The following is a 13,649-nucleotide window of genomic DNA, read 5'->3' on the forward strand; positions in this document are numbered from 1 at the left end:
TCAATTCTGACGCTATCTACCTGGAGAATCACATCAGATCCCCCAGGTAGAGGGCTCAGTCCCACAGACTTCCCCTTCCCGACTTCCAATGCCATCAAAAGCTCCAGGTTGTTTCAACTGTGCCTCTGCCTGATGGGCTACAGACTGGAGATCCTATGACTCCCTCCTTCAGATCAACTAATTTGCTAGAGCAGCTCACAGAACTCTGGGAAACACTTAACTTAAATTTACTGGTTTATTATAAAGAATATTACAAAGGATAGAGATGAAGAAGGTGCGTAGGGCAAGGTATGGGGGAAGGGGCTTGGAGCTTTCATGCCCTCCCTGTGTTTATGGAGGCTTCATTAACTAGGCATGATTGATTAAACCACTGGCCATTGACGATCAACTTAACCTTCAGTCCCACTCTCCTCCCCAGAGGTTGCGGAGTGGGGCTGAAAGTCACAACCCTCTAATCATGCTTTGATGTTTCCTATGACCAGTCCCCAGCCTGAAACTACCCAGGAGCTGCCAGCCACCAGTTAACTCATTAGCATACAAAAAACCATCACTCAGGAGATTCCAGGGATTTGGTTGGTGCAAAAGCAACTGCGGTTTTTGCCATTACTTTGCGGCAAAATCTGCAATTGCTTTTGCACTAACCTATTGAAATTGCATGCCAGGAAACAGAGACAGAAGACCAAATATGTATTTCACAATATCACAGCCACTGACCATATGAACTAGCTTTTCATTCTCTACTGTTACACATTTATGACATTTTCATTTTGCTTCCTGTTATACAGGTTAAGAAATTATGGTCCAGAGGCCGGGCAGGGTCACTCCCAACTGTAATCCCAGCACTTTGGAAGGCTGAGGTGAGCCGATCACTGAGGCCAGGAGTTCAAGACCAGCCTGGCCAACATGACGAAACCCCATCTCTACTAAAAACACAAAAATTAGCCAGGCATGAAGGCGCACACCTGTAATCCCAGCTACTCGGGAGGCTGAGGCACAAGAATCGCTTGAACCCAGAAGTGGACATTGCAGTGAGCCGGGATTGTGCCACTACACTCCAGCCTGGGAGACAGAAACACTGTCTCAAAAAAAAAAAAAAAAAAAAATTACGATCCAGAAATTACACGATTTGCCTAAGGTTATCATCCTAAGTAAAATACAATTATGAAAGTAAATAATAAAGATTTTGAGGTTATAAAGTGATACGGTAAAATCTCAAAGCCAAGTAGAAGTGTTTTGGGTTCTATTTTGGGGTTATCTATTCTCATGAGAAATCGAGAGCTGACAATTTGAGAGTAGCACAGTTATCCCAGGCCAGAAAGGAAGACCACACTAAGTACTCAGTTCCCATTTTTCACAGTCTTCATTCCAAATCCTTGATTATAGAGGACTGATAGAAATCTTTACAGAAGCTCTTGGGAATGACTTAGAAAGGTGGCAGAGAGAGTGAGCTATGTTCCCACGAATTTCAGGACTATCCAGGGTCCCAAAGAGTATATAGATTTTATCACTGGCTACCTTGAGAAATGACAGTACCTTGGACAAAAACACTACTTGCAATTCCTTTCTAAGAGCAGGAGCTAGCAAACAAGTGCTTAAGGACAGGGTTCAAGGGTACTAAGTAATGTGGAAATATTCGACTCTTCCTTCTTAATGTTTAATCCATATTTTCTTTCTTTCTTTTTTTCTTTTTTTTTTTTTTTGAGACATACTTTCGCTCTTGTTGCCCAGGCTAGAGTGCAATGGCACGATCTTGGCTTACTGCAACCTCTGCCTCCCGAGTTCAAGCAATTCTCCTGCCTCAGCCTCCCTAGTAGCTGGGATTACAGGGACCCGCCATCACACCCAGCTAATTTTTTGTATTTTTAGTACAGACGGGGTTTCACTATGTTAGCCAGGCTGGTCTCCAACTCCTGACCTCAGGCGATCCACCTGCCTCAGCCTCCCAAAGTGCTGGGATTACAGGCATGAGCCACCGCGCCTGGCTCTAATCCATATTTTCTAAGTGTTTATTCACATCACCATGAGAGAAAAAAATTTTTTTTGTCTTTGAAGACAAGGTACTTTAGTGAGCTCATTCCCAACCCAATGTCTAATTTATAAGGAGGTGTTAGAGTGTAGGGAATTCTTCCTGCTTTCATGTTTTTCTCAGTATCTCTTACCATTCTAACTTTCATGAACCCAAGCTTTTCAAGTGTCTTTCATTCTCACTTTTTAAAACACCTGCCATTTAAATTTTCAAGTAATAAGGACTTTTAGACTCCAAATTTCAGTTTGCTTTTAAGTTTGCTAATATAAATCTACTACTTTTGAATGCAAGAAAGATAATGTTCCATTACTATACTGTATATAAGTTCTCAAAAATAGCAAAATCTCCAATTCCATTCTTTCCTAGATGTACTCTAATTCCAATTGTGGATTTGTTCTAGAATTGGACCCCCTGTTATAGAGACCCCCATCTCAACAAAAAAAAAAAAAAAAAAAAAAAAAAACAAAACTTGTTTTATTAGCTGTCTGTGGTGGCATGCACCTGTGGTCCCAGCTACTCAGGAGGCTGAGGTGGGAGGATCACTTGAGCCCAGGAGTCAGAGGCTGCAGTGAGCTGTGATCACGCCACTGTACTCCAGGCTTGGTGACAGAGCAAGACCCTGTCTCAAAAATGAATAAACATTTAAAAATAAATATGCATGAGTGACTTTTCAGGCATCAGAAAGGCACTTTTCCTATTTCTAAGTTAGTGGTCTCTCTGATCCTGTGTTTTCTGAACACCGACCTCTGCATTTCAACTTCTAACATCAGATGACATTGCATCCCCATTCCATTTCTCCTCTTATGGGAAAACTAGAAAATCAGTTCAGTGAAAGTAGCTTCTGTTAGCATTGCTGGTTTATCTGGTAGGGTTTCCTCATGGTTGGCCTGTCAAACACTGTTGATTACTTTATTACAGGCCAGATATAACTGCCCTCAGCTGCTCCAGAAAATGGCATAGAAGTTAAGTAATTATTTGTCAAAGGTTTCACTGTCATAGCAACCAGGACTTTTGAGAGTCCTCTGTAAGTCTACCTTTCTCTGAAAACAAGTGTTTTTCTGATTGGAGTTCAGAAAACTCACACAAATCCACAGGGCACACCACAGCCGTATTTAAGCAGTACCCTCTCCAAAAGCTCATTCAAAGTATTTGTGCCTACGTTCAAAACACCCTCCCACAGTCCATCCAGTTCCACAGGTAGCAACTGCTCCCTTCCATTTTACCTTGACTTGATTTTGGCCTACTTGCCTTACCTTCCTCTGGGTCAACGTGAAAGTAATGAAGGTTTCTGCACAGAACACAATGATTTTCATGAAGCCTTTCTGACAGAATTTGGTTAACAGTACTGATTTTCCCCAGAGGTTACATTTGCTTTTGATAATGCCCCACTATAACTCCTGAGGTATTTATACAAAATAACCCCACAGGTGCAAGAAAAGTCGGTAAAAAGCACAGTCACAATACCCATAGTTATGGTATGATGCCGAATTATGAAGCCAAGACAAAGTTTTCTTCTTCTTTTTTTTTTTGAAACAGAGTTTAGCTCTTATCCAGGCTGGAGTGCAATGGCGCGATCTCGACACTGCAAATTTTGCCTCCCAGGTTCAAGCGATTCTCCTGCCTCAGCCTCCCAAGTAGCTGGGATTACAGGCGTGCACCACCATGCCCCAATAATTTTGTATTTTTAGTAGAGACGGGGTTTCATTATGTTGGTGAGGCTGGTCTCAAACTCCTGACCTCAGGTGATCCACCCACCTTGGTCTCTCAAAGTGCTAGGATTACAGGCATGAGCTACTGCGCCCGGCCCAAAGCTTTCTTCTTTAAACTGATTTCACCTGTTAACATTATTATACTTCCAATGTATCTTCTTATAAGGACAAGGGGAAAAACCTGCTGCAAAGTCAAATGTAAATAGAAAATTAGTTTCTATCAAGCTAGGGACAAACTGACTTTGATGATTAGAATCAGGGACCATCTTTTAAAAATCACATAGTTCTAATTTTTAAGTTTTGGGTCAGAGGAGGCTTTTTAAAAAATTGCTAGTTCTACTACCAATGTGTTCTAGTATTACTATAGAAATCAGATAGCAATTGCCCTAGCAAATAAAAATAATAATGAGGGCTGGGTGTGGTGGCTCACATCTGTTATCCCAGCACTTTGGGAGGCCAAGGCAGGCAGATCATCTGAGGTCAGGAGTTCGAGACCAGCCTGGCCAACATGGTGAAACCCCCTTCTCTACTAAACATACAAAAATTAGCTGGGCGTGGTGGTACATGCCTGTAGTCCCAGCTACTCAGGAGGTTGAGGCCAGAGAATCGCTTGAACCTGGCAGGCGGAGATTGCAGTGAGCCGAGATCGCACCACTGCACTCCAGTCTGGGTGACAGAGTGAGACTCCGTCTCGATAGACAGATAGATAGATAGATAGATAGATAGAGAATTAGACCCAGACCAATGATTATTCCATGGCAAAGTGGGAAAACCAGGTGGTAAGAGAAAACCTCTCACAACAGAATCTTTATCTGTGAAATAAGGATTCGACCAACAGAAGCGTCTGTTGAAAATTTCCTCTCTTGGTCCAGGCAGGTTCTCTAAACTCCCAATCCCAAAGCAGTTAATTTTTTCACGTTTTCTGTAAAATGGATGGCCTTAAAACTCTTTTGTTCTCTAGTGTAGCTTTCCAGAAGGAAATAAGTTTCCTTATCAAGAATGAATCTAGCTTCCCCGACTCAAAAACAACCATCTTCTCTATATTGCTCCATATCACAATAAATTTAAGTGCCTTCCTTTTCTAAATTAAATGCTGTTCCCTTCAACTTAAGGGCCACACACTAAGGGCTATTCCTTTAGAGGCTTTTGGGCCCCATAGATCACAAAGGTGGTGCCCTGCCCTAGTTCTTTCTGGACATTTAAAAGGACATCCACTTTCTTGCCCTCAGGATAACATTATGGGAACAATGAACATAAATAAGACAGTTAAATAAGCTTCCCTGATGCCTATCCAGTACAGCTTTCAACTCTTCTATCCTGCCTTGTTCTTTAGATCGTGCTGTAGTATGGAGGGTAAACTCTTCACACAACCATTCCCAAGCCCTCATGTCCCTGTCCACTCTTCCTCCCTCACCTTTTAAGTGTGATAGGGCCTTGATGGGAAGACCTCACTTCACCTTTTGTCTCAAGTCCATCTGCTTCCTTCCAGAGCTACAAATACAAAGGTAGGCCAGGGCCATTGAGACGTGGCCATAGGGCACATGGGAGCTGGCAGAGCCACTCGCACCTTCTGGGGTGTCCCTTCTTCCACCTGTCAACTGAACACCCGTTTCTTAAAGATTTATCCCCAAAAGTCCCATCTCATTCTGAAAGGGGACGAACCAGCTACCCCACGAGCCCTTTGTCTGAAGCTTCTACACCTCACACATCCTCATCCACAAAGCGTCCATCCTCACACAGTCAGGAGGTCCGCTCGGCACAGGGCGGGGGAGACTAGGTTTTTGCATCTGGTAAAAGGATGGGTTATGTCTCAGGTTCTTCCAAGTTCCCAAATCCTATAATTCTACCACCAAGCCTGCGGGTCCTATTTCTGCGGTGGAAAGGGCGAATCCCAAGGCGACCCTCCACTCCACGCGCCTGCAGGCAGTTGGAACAAGCCCCCTCCAACCCCGGCTCTGCGGGTCCACGCCTCCAACCTCCGGCGCCGGGCCGCGGAGAAGGCCCTGTCGGCGCCCGCTCCCGGCCGCGCCATGCCCTCTTTCGCCCTCACCCGCCACCGGTGGCCGCCTCTCACCTGGCACGCTGGCATCGCCCACTCCGCGCTGCACTGGAAACCATGGGTCCGGCGGGGTCTCGGCGGCCACCCATCCGCCTTAAGGAAGGCTGGCGGGGATGCGCGGGCCCGGGAGTCCAGGGCGCCGCCACCGGGAACGCGCCGCCTGGTTTCTAAGGAACGGGGGGCTCTGGAAAGGGAGGGGCGGGACGGCAGGAGGACTGCGCATGCTCCATAACGGGGATGGGCCTGCGCTGGGAGGGGCCGTAGCCGGGAGCTGCGCATGCTCGCTCGTTGGGGGCGGAGCTTAAGCAGCCTGGGTAGGAGGCTCAGGTTATTCATTTCCGGCGGCGGAGGCAGCAGTTTCCTAAGCTTGGCTTCTCTCCGGTCCGCTGACCGGCGTCAGGGACCAGGTTTTGGGAGGTGTGGTTAGCCTCGGTTGTCCTGGAATGAAAGACGGTTTCGTGTTGGACAAGGACATATCTGCAGAAGGCCAGTTCTCTCGAACTCGTCGGACTTCCTGGCTCCCTGACCCCCAGTGACTCGTTTTTCCGTTTTCTCAGGTGCCTGTCTGGGTTCCTCTTCCTCTGGATGTTTTTTGATTGTTCCTTAAATATCAGTGCTCTTCAAGACTGTGACCTCAGTCCCCTTGGCCTCTTTACTGAAGCCTATGCCCCACCAAATAGCAAACTATCCGCTACAGTAAGGAAGCCGTTAGACCTTAGAATAAAACTGCCTGTGTAGGAAATGTGATTGGGGTTTGTATCTGCATGGGGAGCCCCCGTCCCTGCTTGTCTGACCCTCCTGCTGAGTATCAAGATCCCCACTCAGCTGGCATTAGGATGATCTCCCAGCCATCATTCCAGAGCAGCCTGTGGTGACAGAATATGTCAGCTGACCTAAGCGTGAGGCAGTTCCTACTGAGATATGCTAACTAGCAGCAGAGCTATCCCTGCTTTGAGCGGAGACAGGACTCCTACCACCTCTGTGAGGAGCATGGAAGGCTTCCAAAGTGATGAGAAGTTGTAACCCCTAAACCCCCCCTCTTCTGATGGGATTTTATCCTTTCTCTCCTGGATCCTCTAGAGCCAGGCAGAAGGAAGGCAGAGTCAAAATGTGCCTGTTTGATCTGTTTCTTAGTCATTGTTCGGAGTTCCACTCTTCTTGAGTAGGATTTCTCAACAGTGGCACTATTGACATTTTGGACCTGATAATTCTTTGTTGGGCAGGGGTGGGGGGAGCTGTCTGCATTGTAGGATGTTTGGCAGCATCCCTGGCTCTACCCAGTAGATGCCAGTAGCACCCCAAGCCCAGTTGTGACTACCAAAAATATCTCCAGACATTGCCAAGTGTCTCCCTGGGAGCAAAATCATTCCCAGTTGAGAACCACTAGCTAAGGGGAAAATGAGCCTACTCTGGCTTTACTTATATAGAACCAGGACTTTATGCTTAATCTAAAACCCATATTTTCCCCTTTATGCTACCTCTTCCCTAAGAGCATTCTAAAGAGTAATAGTCCTGTAAGATTCTGCTGAGTGACACAGTCTGTAGTAACTTAAGTTTGTAAAGTGCAGGGTTAAGCAACACATTTTAACACAGGATTATGAGCTTTTAATTAGCTGGTGGCGATCACTGTGAACATCCATAAGACAGTTTTCCTAATTTACTGGACCACCTCCCAATTCCAGTGACTTTTTTACTGGCAAACTTCCCCTAATTTACTGGCAAACCTCCCAATTTACTGGCAAACCTCCTCCTAATTTACTGGCAAACCTCCCAATTCCAGTGACTTTTAGCCACTGCCTGCCCCCTTCTGTTCTGTTATTTTGTGGTACTATTATCCATCCCATCACCCCCAACCAAAGTCTGCATTTGCCTTGTCTCTTGCTTCTCCTATTTCCCTCACATTCAGTTATTCATCTTGTACCTCCAATTCTCTCCTAAATCTTTCTCAAACCTGCCCTCTTTGCAGCCTCCTACCTGGGTTCTTTTGCTCCAATTTGTCTCCAGTACCACCTTCAGGTGGACACCAGCATGATCTACCATATCCCTCCTCTGCATAAAACCCTGGTGCCTTGGGGACAGGGCAGGCAGGAGTGGGCCAGTCACACCACTGGGCATCCTCATGGAGGAAGGATGCTCATGTGTACTGTGTGTATCCCTGTGTGCCAAACACTGCTGTTTATCTGCCATAATCCTCTACCTCCATGGGGCAGAAGGATTTACCATGTTTTAAGGATGGGGAAACAGTCTCGGAGAAAGAGGTTAACTTTCCATGTTAACACAGTAAACGGTGCGAGGATTTTGAAACAAGCTCTTGCTCCTCAGGCAAGAGACAGGAAGCTAATTTCAATACCCGTCAGGCTGGGTGCTGTGGCTTACGCCTGTAATCCTAGTACTTTGGGAGGCCAAGGCAGGAGGATTGCTTGAGACCAGGAGTTCGAGACCAGCCTGGTCAACATGGTGAAACTTCTCTATAAAATATACAAAACTTAGCCAGGCATGGTGACACATACCTGTAGTTTTAGCAACTTGGGAGGCTGAGGTGGGAGGATCACTTGAGCCTGGGAGGTTGAGGTAGCAGTGAGCCATAATCATGCTACTGCACTCCAGCCTGGGAGAGAGAGCAAGACTTTGTCTCAAAAAAAAAAAAAACCCAAAAACAAACTCTCAAAAGAGGTACCCCCAGAAAACTTTCTGACTGTGCAGTATTTGAGGCGAGCATATTTGGAATTTTATTTTATTTTTTATTTTTTTAGGCAGGGCCTTGCTCTGTCATCCAGGCTGGAGTGCAGTGGCGCGATCATGGCTCACTGCAACCTCAACCACCCAGGCTCAAGCAATCCTCCAGCCTCAGCCTCCTGAGAAGCTGGAACCACAGGCAGACACCATCATGTCCAGCTAATTTTTTCTATTTTTTGTAGAGACAGGGTCTATGTTGCCCAGATTGGCCTCGAATTCCTGGGGTCAAGCGATCCTCTTGCCTTGGCCTCCCAAAGTGCTGGGATTACAGGCGTGAGCCAATGCACCTGGCCCTGGAATGTTTTTGTTGTTGTTGTTGTTGTTTTTGAGATGGAGTTTCACTCGTCACCCAGGTTGGAGTGCAATGGTGCAATCTTGGCTCACTGAAATCTCTGCCTCCCAGGTTCAAGTGATTGTCCTGCCTCAGCCTCCCTAGTAGCTGGGATTACAGGCGCCCGCCACCACGCCTGGCTAATTTTTGTACTTTTAGTAGAGACGGGGTTTCACCATGTTGGCTAGGCTGGTCTCAAACTCCTGACCTCAGGTGATCTGCCCGCCTTGGCCTCCCAAAGTGCTGGGATTACAGGGTGAGCCACTGCACCTGGCTCTGAAATGTATTAATACCTTATTTTTGTGGGGAAAAGTTCCTGTGGCCCACCTTTATTTAGTTGAATTTTTTTTTTTTTTTTTTTTTTTTTTTTTTTTTTTTTTTTTTTTGAGACAGGGTCTCACTCTGTCACCCAGACCGGAGTGCAGTGGTATGATCTCAACTCACTGCAGCCTTGACCTCCTGGGCTCGAGTGATCCTCCCACCTCAGCCTCCTGAATAGCTGGGACCACAGGAATGCGCCCCCATGCCCAGCTAATTTTTGTATTTTTTGTAGAGATGGGGTTTTGCCATGTTGCCCAGGCTGTTCTCGAACTCCTGAGCTCAAGGGACCCACCTGCCTCAGCCTCCCAATGTGCTGAGATTATAGGCGTGAGCCACTGTGCCCAGGCTCTTTAGTTGAATTTGCTACTTTTTCCTTGTATAAGAAGAAAGCCGTTTCAAGAGAGAACTGAGGTTTAAGTACCTGTCCTCTTTGGGGTCTTACAAATACACAGTTTCAAAGGTCCTTGAAGAAGGCACCTGAGGGCCTGGGCACTTGAGAGGCTGGGAAGGGCCCAAATCCTTTAGGACAGGATGTGTCACAGAAGGGGTGCCAACCTCAATAAGACTCAAAACAGAGACCAGACACACATGACTGCTCATGGATGTGTATTTTAATAAAAATAATTCTGTCAAAATACAACAGAGTTTTTTTTGTCTCTCAAGTACAATTTTAATAAGATGTTTTGTGTTAGAGTTCTCTCTCCATCCTCCCACACCCACAAGTTTCATGCTAATGCCAAGTATCAACTCTTGAGGACAAAGGCAAAACCAGTGTGCACAATGTGGAGGATGTCTGTTTCAGCTGTAGTTACTAACGCAGGAAAACCCAATGCAAAGAGGAAAATGCCTGAGGCAGCCAGAGGCCACAATCTGGCCACAGGTCTGGGTGCATGAGACTGGCAGTCTAGTAGGGCTCCGCTGCCTGGCTGCCACATGGGTGCATACCTGAGTTGTGAGCAACCAAAGGAACTTTCAGCTCTGACAATTCTCTGCCTCATCTTCTTTGTGCTTGCTTAAGGAGTGGGAAGGCGCTAGGTGGCCAGGCAGTCCCCACTTCTGTCTCGTGGTGTCCATTTTGATGGCCTGCACCCAGCCACAGACCCATGAGGATGGGGATGGGGGTTCTGGCTTGCTATGAGTGCCAGTTTTTGCTCTGGAAGGAGTGACCATTTGGTGCCGCAAGGGGAAAGTGAGTAGGGAAGGCTGCTCCCCAGGGCTGGACAAACCAAGAAAGCCAGGTCTTCCTCCTGCCTCCATGGGTCAGGTCCAGCCCTTCACCAGGGCTCCCCCAGGTGCCTTTCCCACTCTAGGCTCCTGGAAGCAGGCTGGTAGGACTGGATGTGTATAAGGGGCACCTCTGGCTGGCAGGCAGGCAGGCCTGGACTCTCAGCAAGAGAGTGGGCTCAAGCAGCTTGGTTTTGGCCCTCTCCACAGCTTGTGGGGCAAAGGCTTATGTCCCAAAGGTGAGCTGCCCAACTGGGACAGAGAGCCCCTCTGGAGAGGAACAGAGTAAACAACTTGGACTCAGCTGAAACAGTGAGATAAGGCACAGAAAATGGGGAGGTGGCCACGGGTACCAAGTGCGAGCCAGGCAGACACCCAACCCCATGCAGCACACAGCTGTCCCGAGCCCTCCTGGGCCCTCTCAGCCACTCCACAACCTAAGCTCAGGCACCCATCCTCATCCCTGACACACCCCTGAAGGTAGCAGCTTCTCAGATACTGCTGGAGGGCACATCAGCCTGACCCCTCATGGGGTTTATCTGCCATTCGGTTTCAGGACTAAATAGTGTTGCCCAACCCACAGGGATAAGGGATAGTCCCGGCTCTGCTACTAATTTGCTATGTGACTTTAGCCAAGTCACTTAATCTCCTGGGCCTGTTTCCTTATTTGTAGCAAGAGAGGAATGGGGGAGATGTTCACTGAACCCCATTCCAGCTGCAAAAGCCTGTGGTTTTAATCCAATCCTGCTAGGCTATGATCATTTAAACAGCCTGATGTCTCCAACTTCTGGCTTTGGGAGCTAGGTAGCCCCAGGCTGTCACAAGAGATGAATTTCCTTTACAGACAGGACGCCTCCTAACAGGCCATGGTCTATGGGTCTGCCAGCCCCAAGGACCAAGAAAAAGCAGCAGCTATAGGATCATTTCCCAAGGCGGAATTCTGACAGCACAGGGCCCAGGGCCCTGGCCCCATCACCAGCAGTTGGTCCAATTCAAACATTTTTCTTGTTGCCCAGCTGTGGGCCCAGTGAGGCCTGGTGAGCGATGGGTATCTCAGGCCACACCAACCATTCCCATGTCCACGAATATGGAGCAGGAGCTTGCACAGCCCAGATTCAGGCAGGGACTGAAAGTTCAACTTCCGGCCTTGCCATGGCTGACCCTACTCTTTGCATGGGTGGCTTGTGCACTCCCCTCACAATGTGAAGCACATATGGAAATTCCAGCCGTCCTGGTGCTCCTCTGTGTAGACTTCCTCCCTTTCCTCCTCCAGGGCAGCCAGTCCTCTCCACAGGTGGGCCACCCCAAGTCCTGGCAACCATCTCAGTCTTTCCTTTCCTGATTCCCCAATGGTAGCGGGACCACTTTACTCTGCCAGCTGTAAGGATCTATCTGAAACAGCTGGTGGGACATGTGTAAAGCTGATGGAGTCCCATTCTCTGGCCAGCAAATACTCCCAACAGTCTTTCCTAAGAGTGGCTAGGGCCCAGCTGCAGGGAGCTGTCTGGCACAGTGGCAGTGAAGTCTGGCCTAGGGGACCAAGGATTCCATCCACTCCCTGGAGTAGCAGCCCAAGAACCTGCCTCCACAAGGTACTGGTTTCTCAACAGAAAGCATCCATTCTCTCAGAGCTGTGTAGAGATGGTGAAGATCCAGGCAGGAAGAAAGCAGCCCCTGTACTCAAGGGCCTCTGTCCTGGGAATGGAGTCTTCTTTCCAGCAGCCTGACACACAGAAGCTCTCAGGACGAAGGCAGGTAGTTTCCAGGCAATCAATTTAGAGTAAATGTATTATTTGGCCATCTTAACAACAACGGAAGATAGGGTATTGAAAAGGGAGGAAAGGGGAGCAAGGCAGGCAGTGGGAGGTGGGGTAGAGTGGTAGATAGTGTGCTGGCCAAGGACCCTCTACCTCTGCTGTGTGGCCCTGGGCCAAGTTATCACTTCTCTGGACCCTTGGCCCTGTAGTTCTCTGCTCTGTCCAGCTCTCAGGGGCCTAGGGATCTATAGTTCTTGGGGTGCTATAAACCAATGTAACCATGCCCACTAAGTGGCCCACCAAACCCTATTTGGGTTTCCTAGGCTGCAGCTCGGCCTGTGACTCAAAAAAGGGGGAACAAAAAATAAATCACTTGGCTGAGGTGACAGAGATTCTTCTTTTTTAATGAGTTGGACTCAAAGAAAACATGGTGCCTGGACAGCCTCACCCAAGAGGTGCTGGACCACTAATGCTACGATAAATACTGTCTTTTTTTTTAATATATATATTTATATATATATATATATAATCTCATTTGTTTTTTACTTATGAAAATAATAAGCTATCACCAACTTGGATAGGCTTCATCACTAAATTAGCAGAAACCAGCTCAGCACAAACTCTCCAGAGATAAATACTGGTGGCTCAGTCAGGAGAAAAAAATTTAAAAACCCCAACCCCTCCTCAAAACAAAACCCCCCTTTCAAAATAGAAGGCGCTACATGAGAGTAACCAGCCAATACTGTGTCACAGGCCGCTGCACGTGAAGGGGAGAGAGAGAGACTGAGCGGGGTGGTGGGCAGAGAAAGGAAGGAAGGAAGGAAAGGGAGAGGAGGAAAGGCCAGGCAGGAGGAGTGGACTCTGTCCATGGTTTCCCGGTCCCTGCACCAGTTGCCTATGGAGGGCAGGGCAGCTCCAGCTCTGGGGCCAGTGGAGGGCCAGCCAGAGCCAGCCAGCACGGTCAGCTAGTGCAAGTAGTCATCAACTCTGGCAAAGGAGCAAGAACCCAGGCCTGCTCGGGCCATGAGCCGGAGACACTCAGATGCCTGGCCCAGGGCGAGCATCAGAGGAGGCTGCTTTGGCAGGTTCTGGGACTCTGTGGAGGAAAGACAAGGCCTGGTCACTGGCCTGCCCAGGGCTTGGGCCCAGGTCAAAGTTCCCTTGGGGGTGGAAGGAGGGGGCAGTGGACAGATTCTCTTGGAACAGAGTGTTCAGTACCTCTGTGTAAGTGTGTCCCAGCCACCAGGCCATGGCCCTGAAGTCATGCCAGGAACCTGAGGACCTTAGCCCCATGTAGAGCACTGGGCTGGCCTGGGCCTACTGCCATGGCCTAGGACCCATCATGAACTCAGCTGGGCAGACAGAGGTCAAGGTTTAGGTTCAACCATGGGAGCCCAGGAGTCCTATGAGTCACCAGAGAGGGCCTGTACAGAGCTTGCTGCCCCAGTGTGGACAAACATCAGCTCTTTCTGGGGCCAATTGGGGT

The 13,649-nt window shown here is 48.1% G+C and overlaps 2 protein-coding genes across 8 annotated transcripts in view; both read right to left on the reverse strand.

Annotated features, from left to right (window-relative positions):
* GFOD2 (Gfo/Idh/MocA-like oxidoreductase domain containing 2) overlaps window positions 1-6,030 on the reverse strand; it is a 50,181-nt gene extending 44,151 nt beyond the window's left edge. Inside the window, exon 1 of the mRNA XM_001164470.6 lies at window positions 5,810-6,030. The gene's annotated coding sequence lies outside the window, so the exon portion shown is untranslated. The remainder of the gene's footprint in view (window positions 1-5,809) is intronic.
* A 3,745-nt stretch (window positions 6,031-9,775) lies between these two features.
* RANBP10 (RAN binding protein 10) overlaps window positions 9,776-13,649 on the reverse strand; it is a 77,063-nt gene continuing 73,189 nt past the window's right edge. For 4 of the 7 annotated variants that reach the window (XM_063797275.1, XM_063797274.1, XM_063797277.1 and 1 more), the window contains one exon: window positions 12,698-13,259. In XM_063797275.1, coding sequence (XP_063653345.1) covers window positions 13,129-13,259 — 131 coding nt within the window. In that variant the 3' untranslated portion in view covers window positions 12,698-13,128. Of the gene's footprint in view, window positions 13,260-13,649 lie in introns of all 7 variants that reach the window. The other 3 variants (XM_009431057.5, XM_009431056.5, XM_009431054.5) reach the window with 1 other exon arrangement.

The sequence above is a fragment of the Pan troglodytes genome, chromosome 18 (assembly GCF_028858775.2).
Source record: "Pan troglodytes isolate AG18354 chromosome 18, NHGRI_mPanTro3-v2.0_pri, whole genome shotgun sequence".
Classification (NCBI taxonomy): domain Eukaryota; kingdom Metazoa; phylum Chordata; class Mammalia; order Primates; family Hominidae; genus Pan; species Pan troglodytes.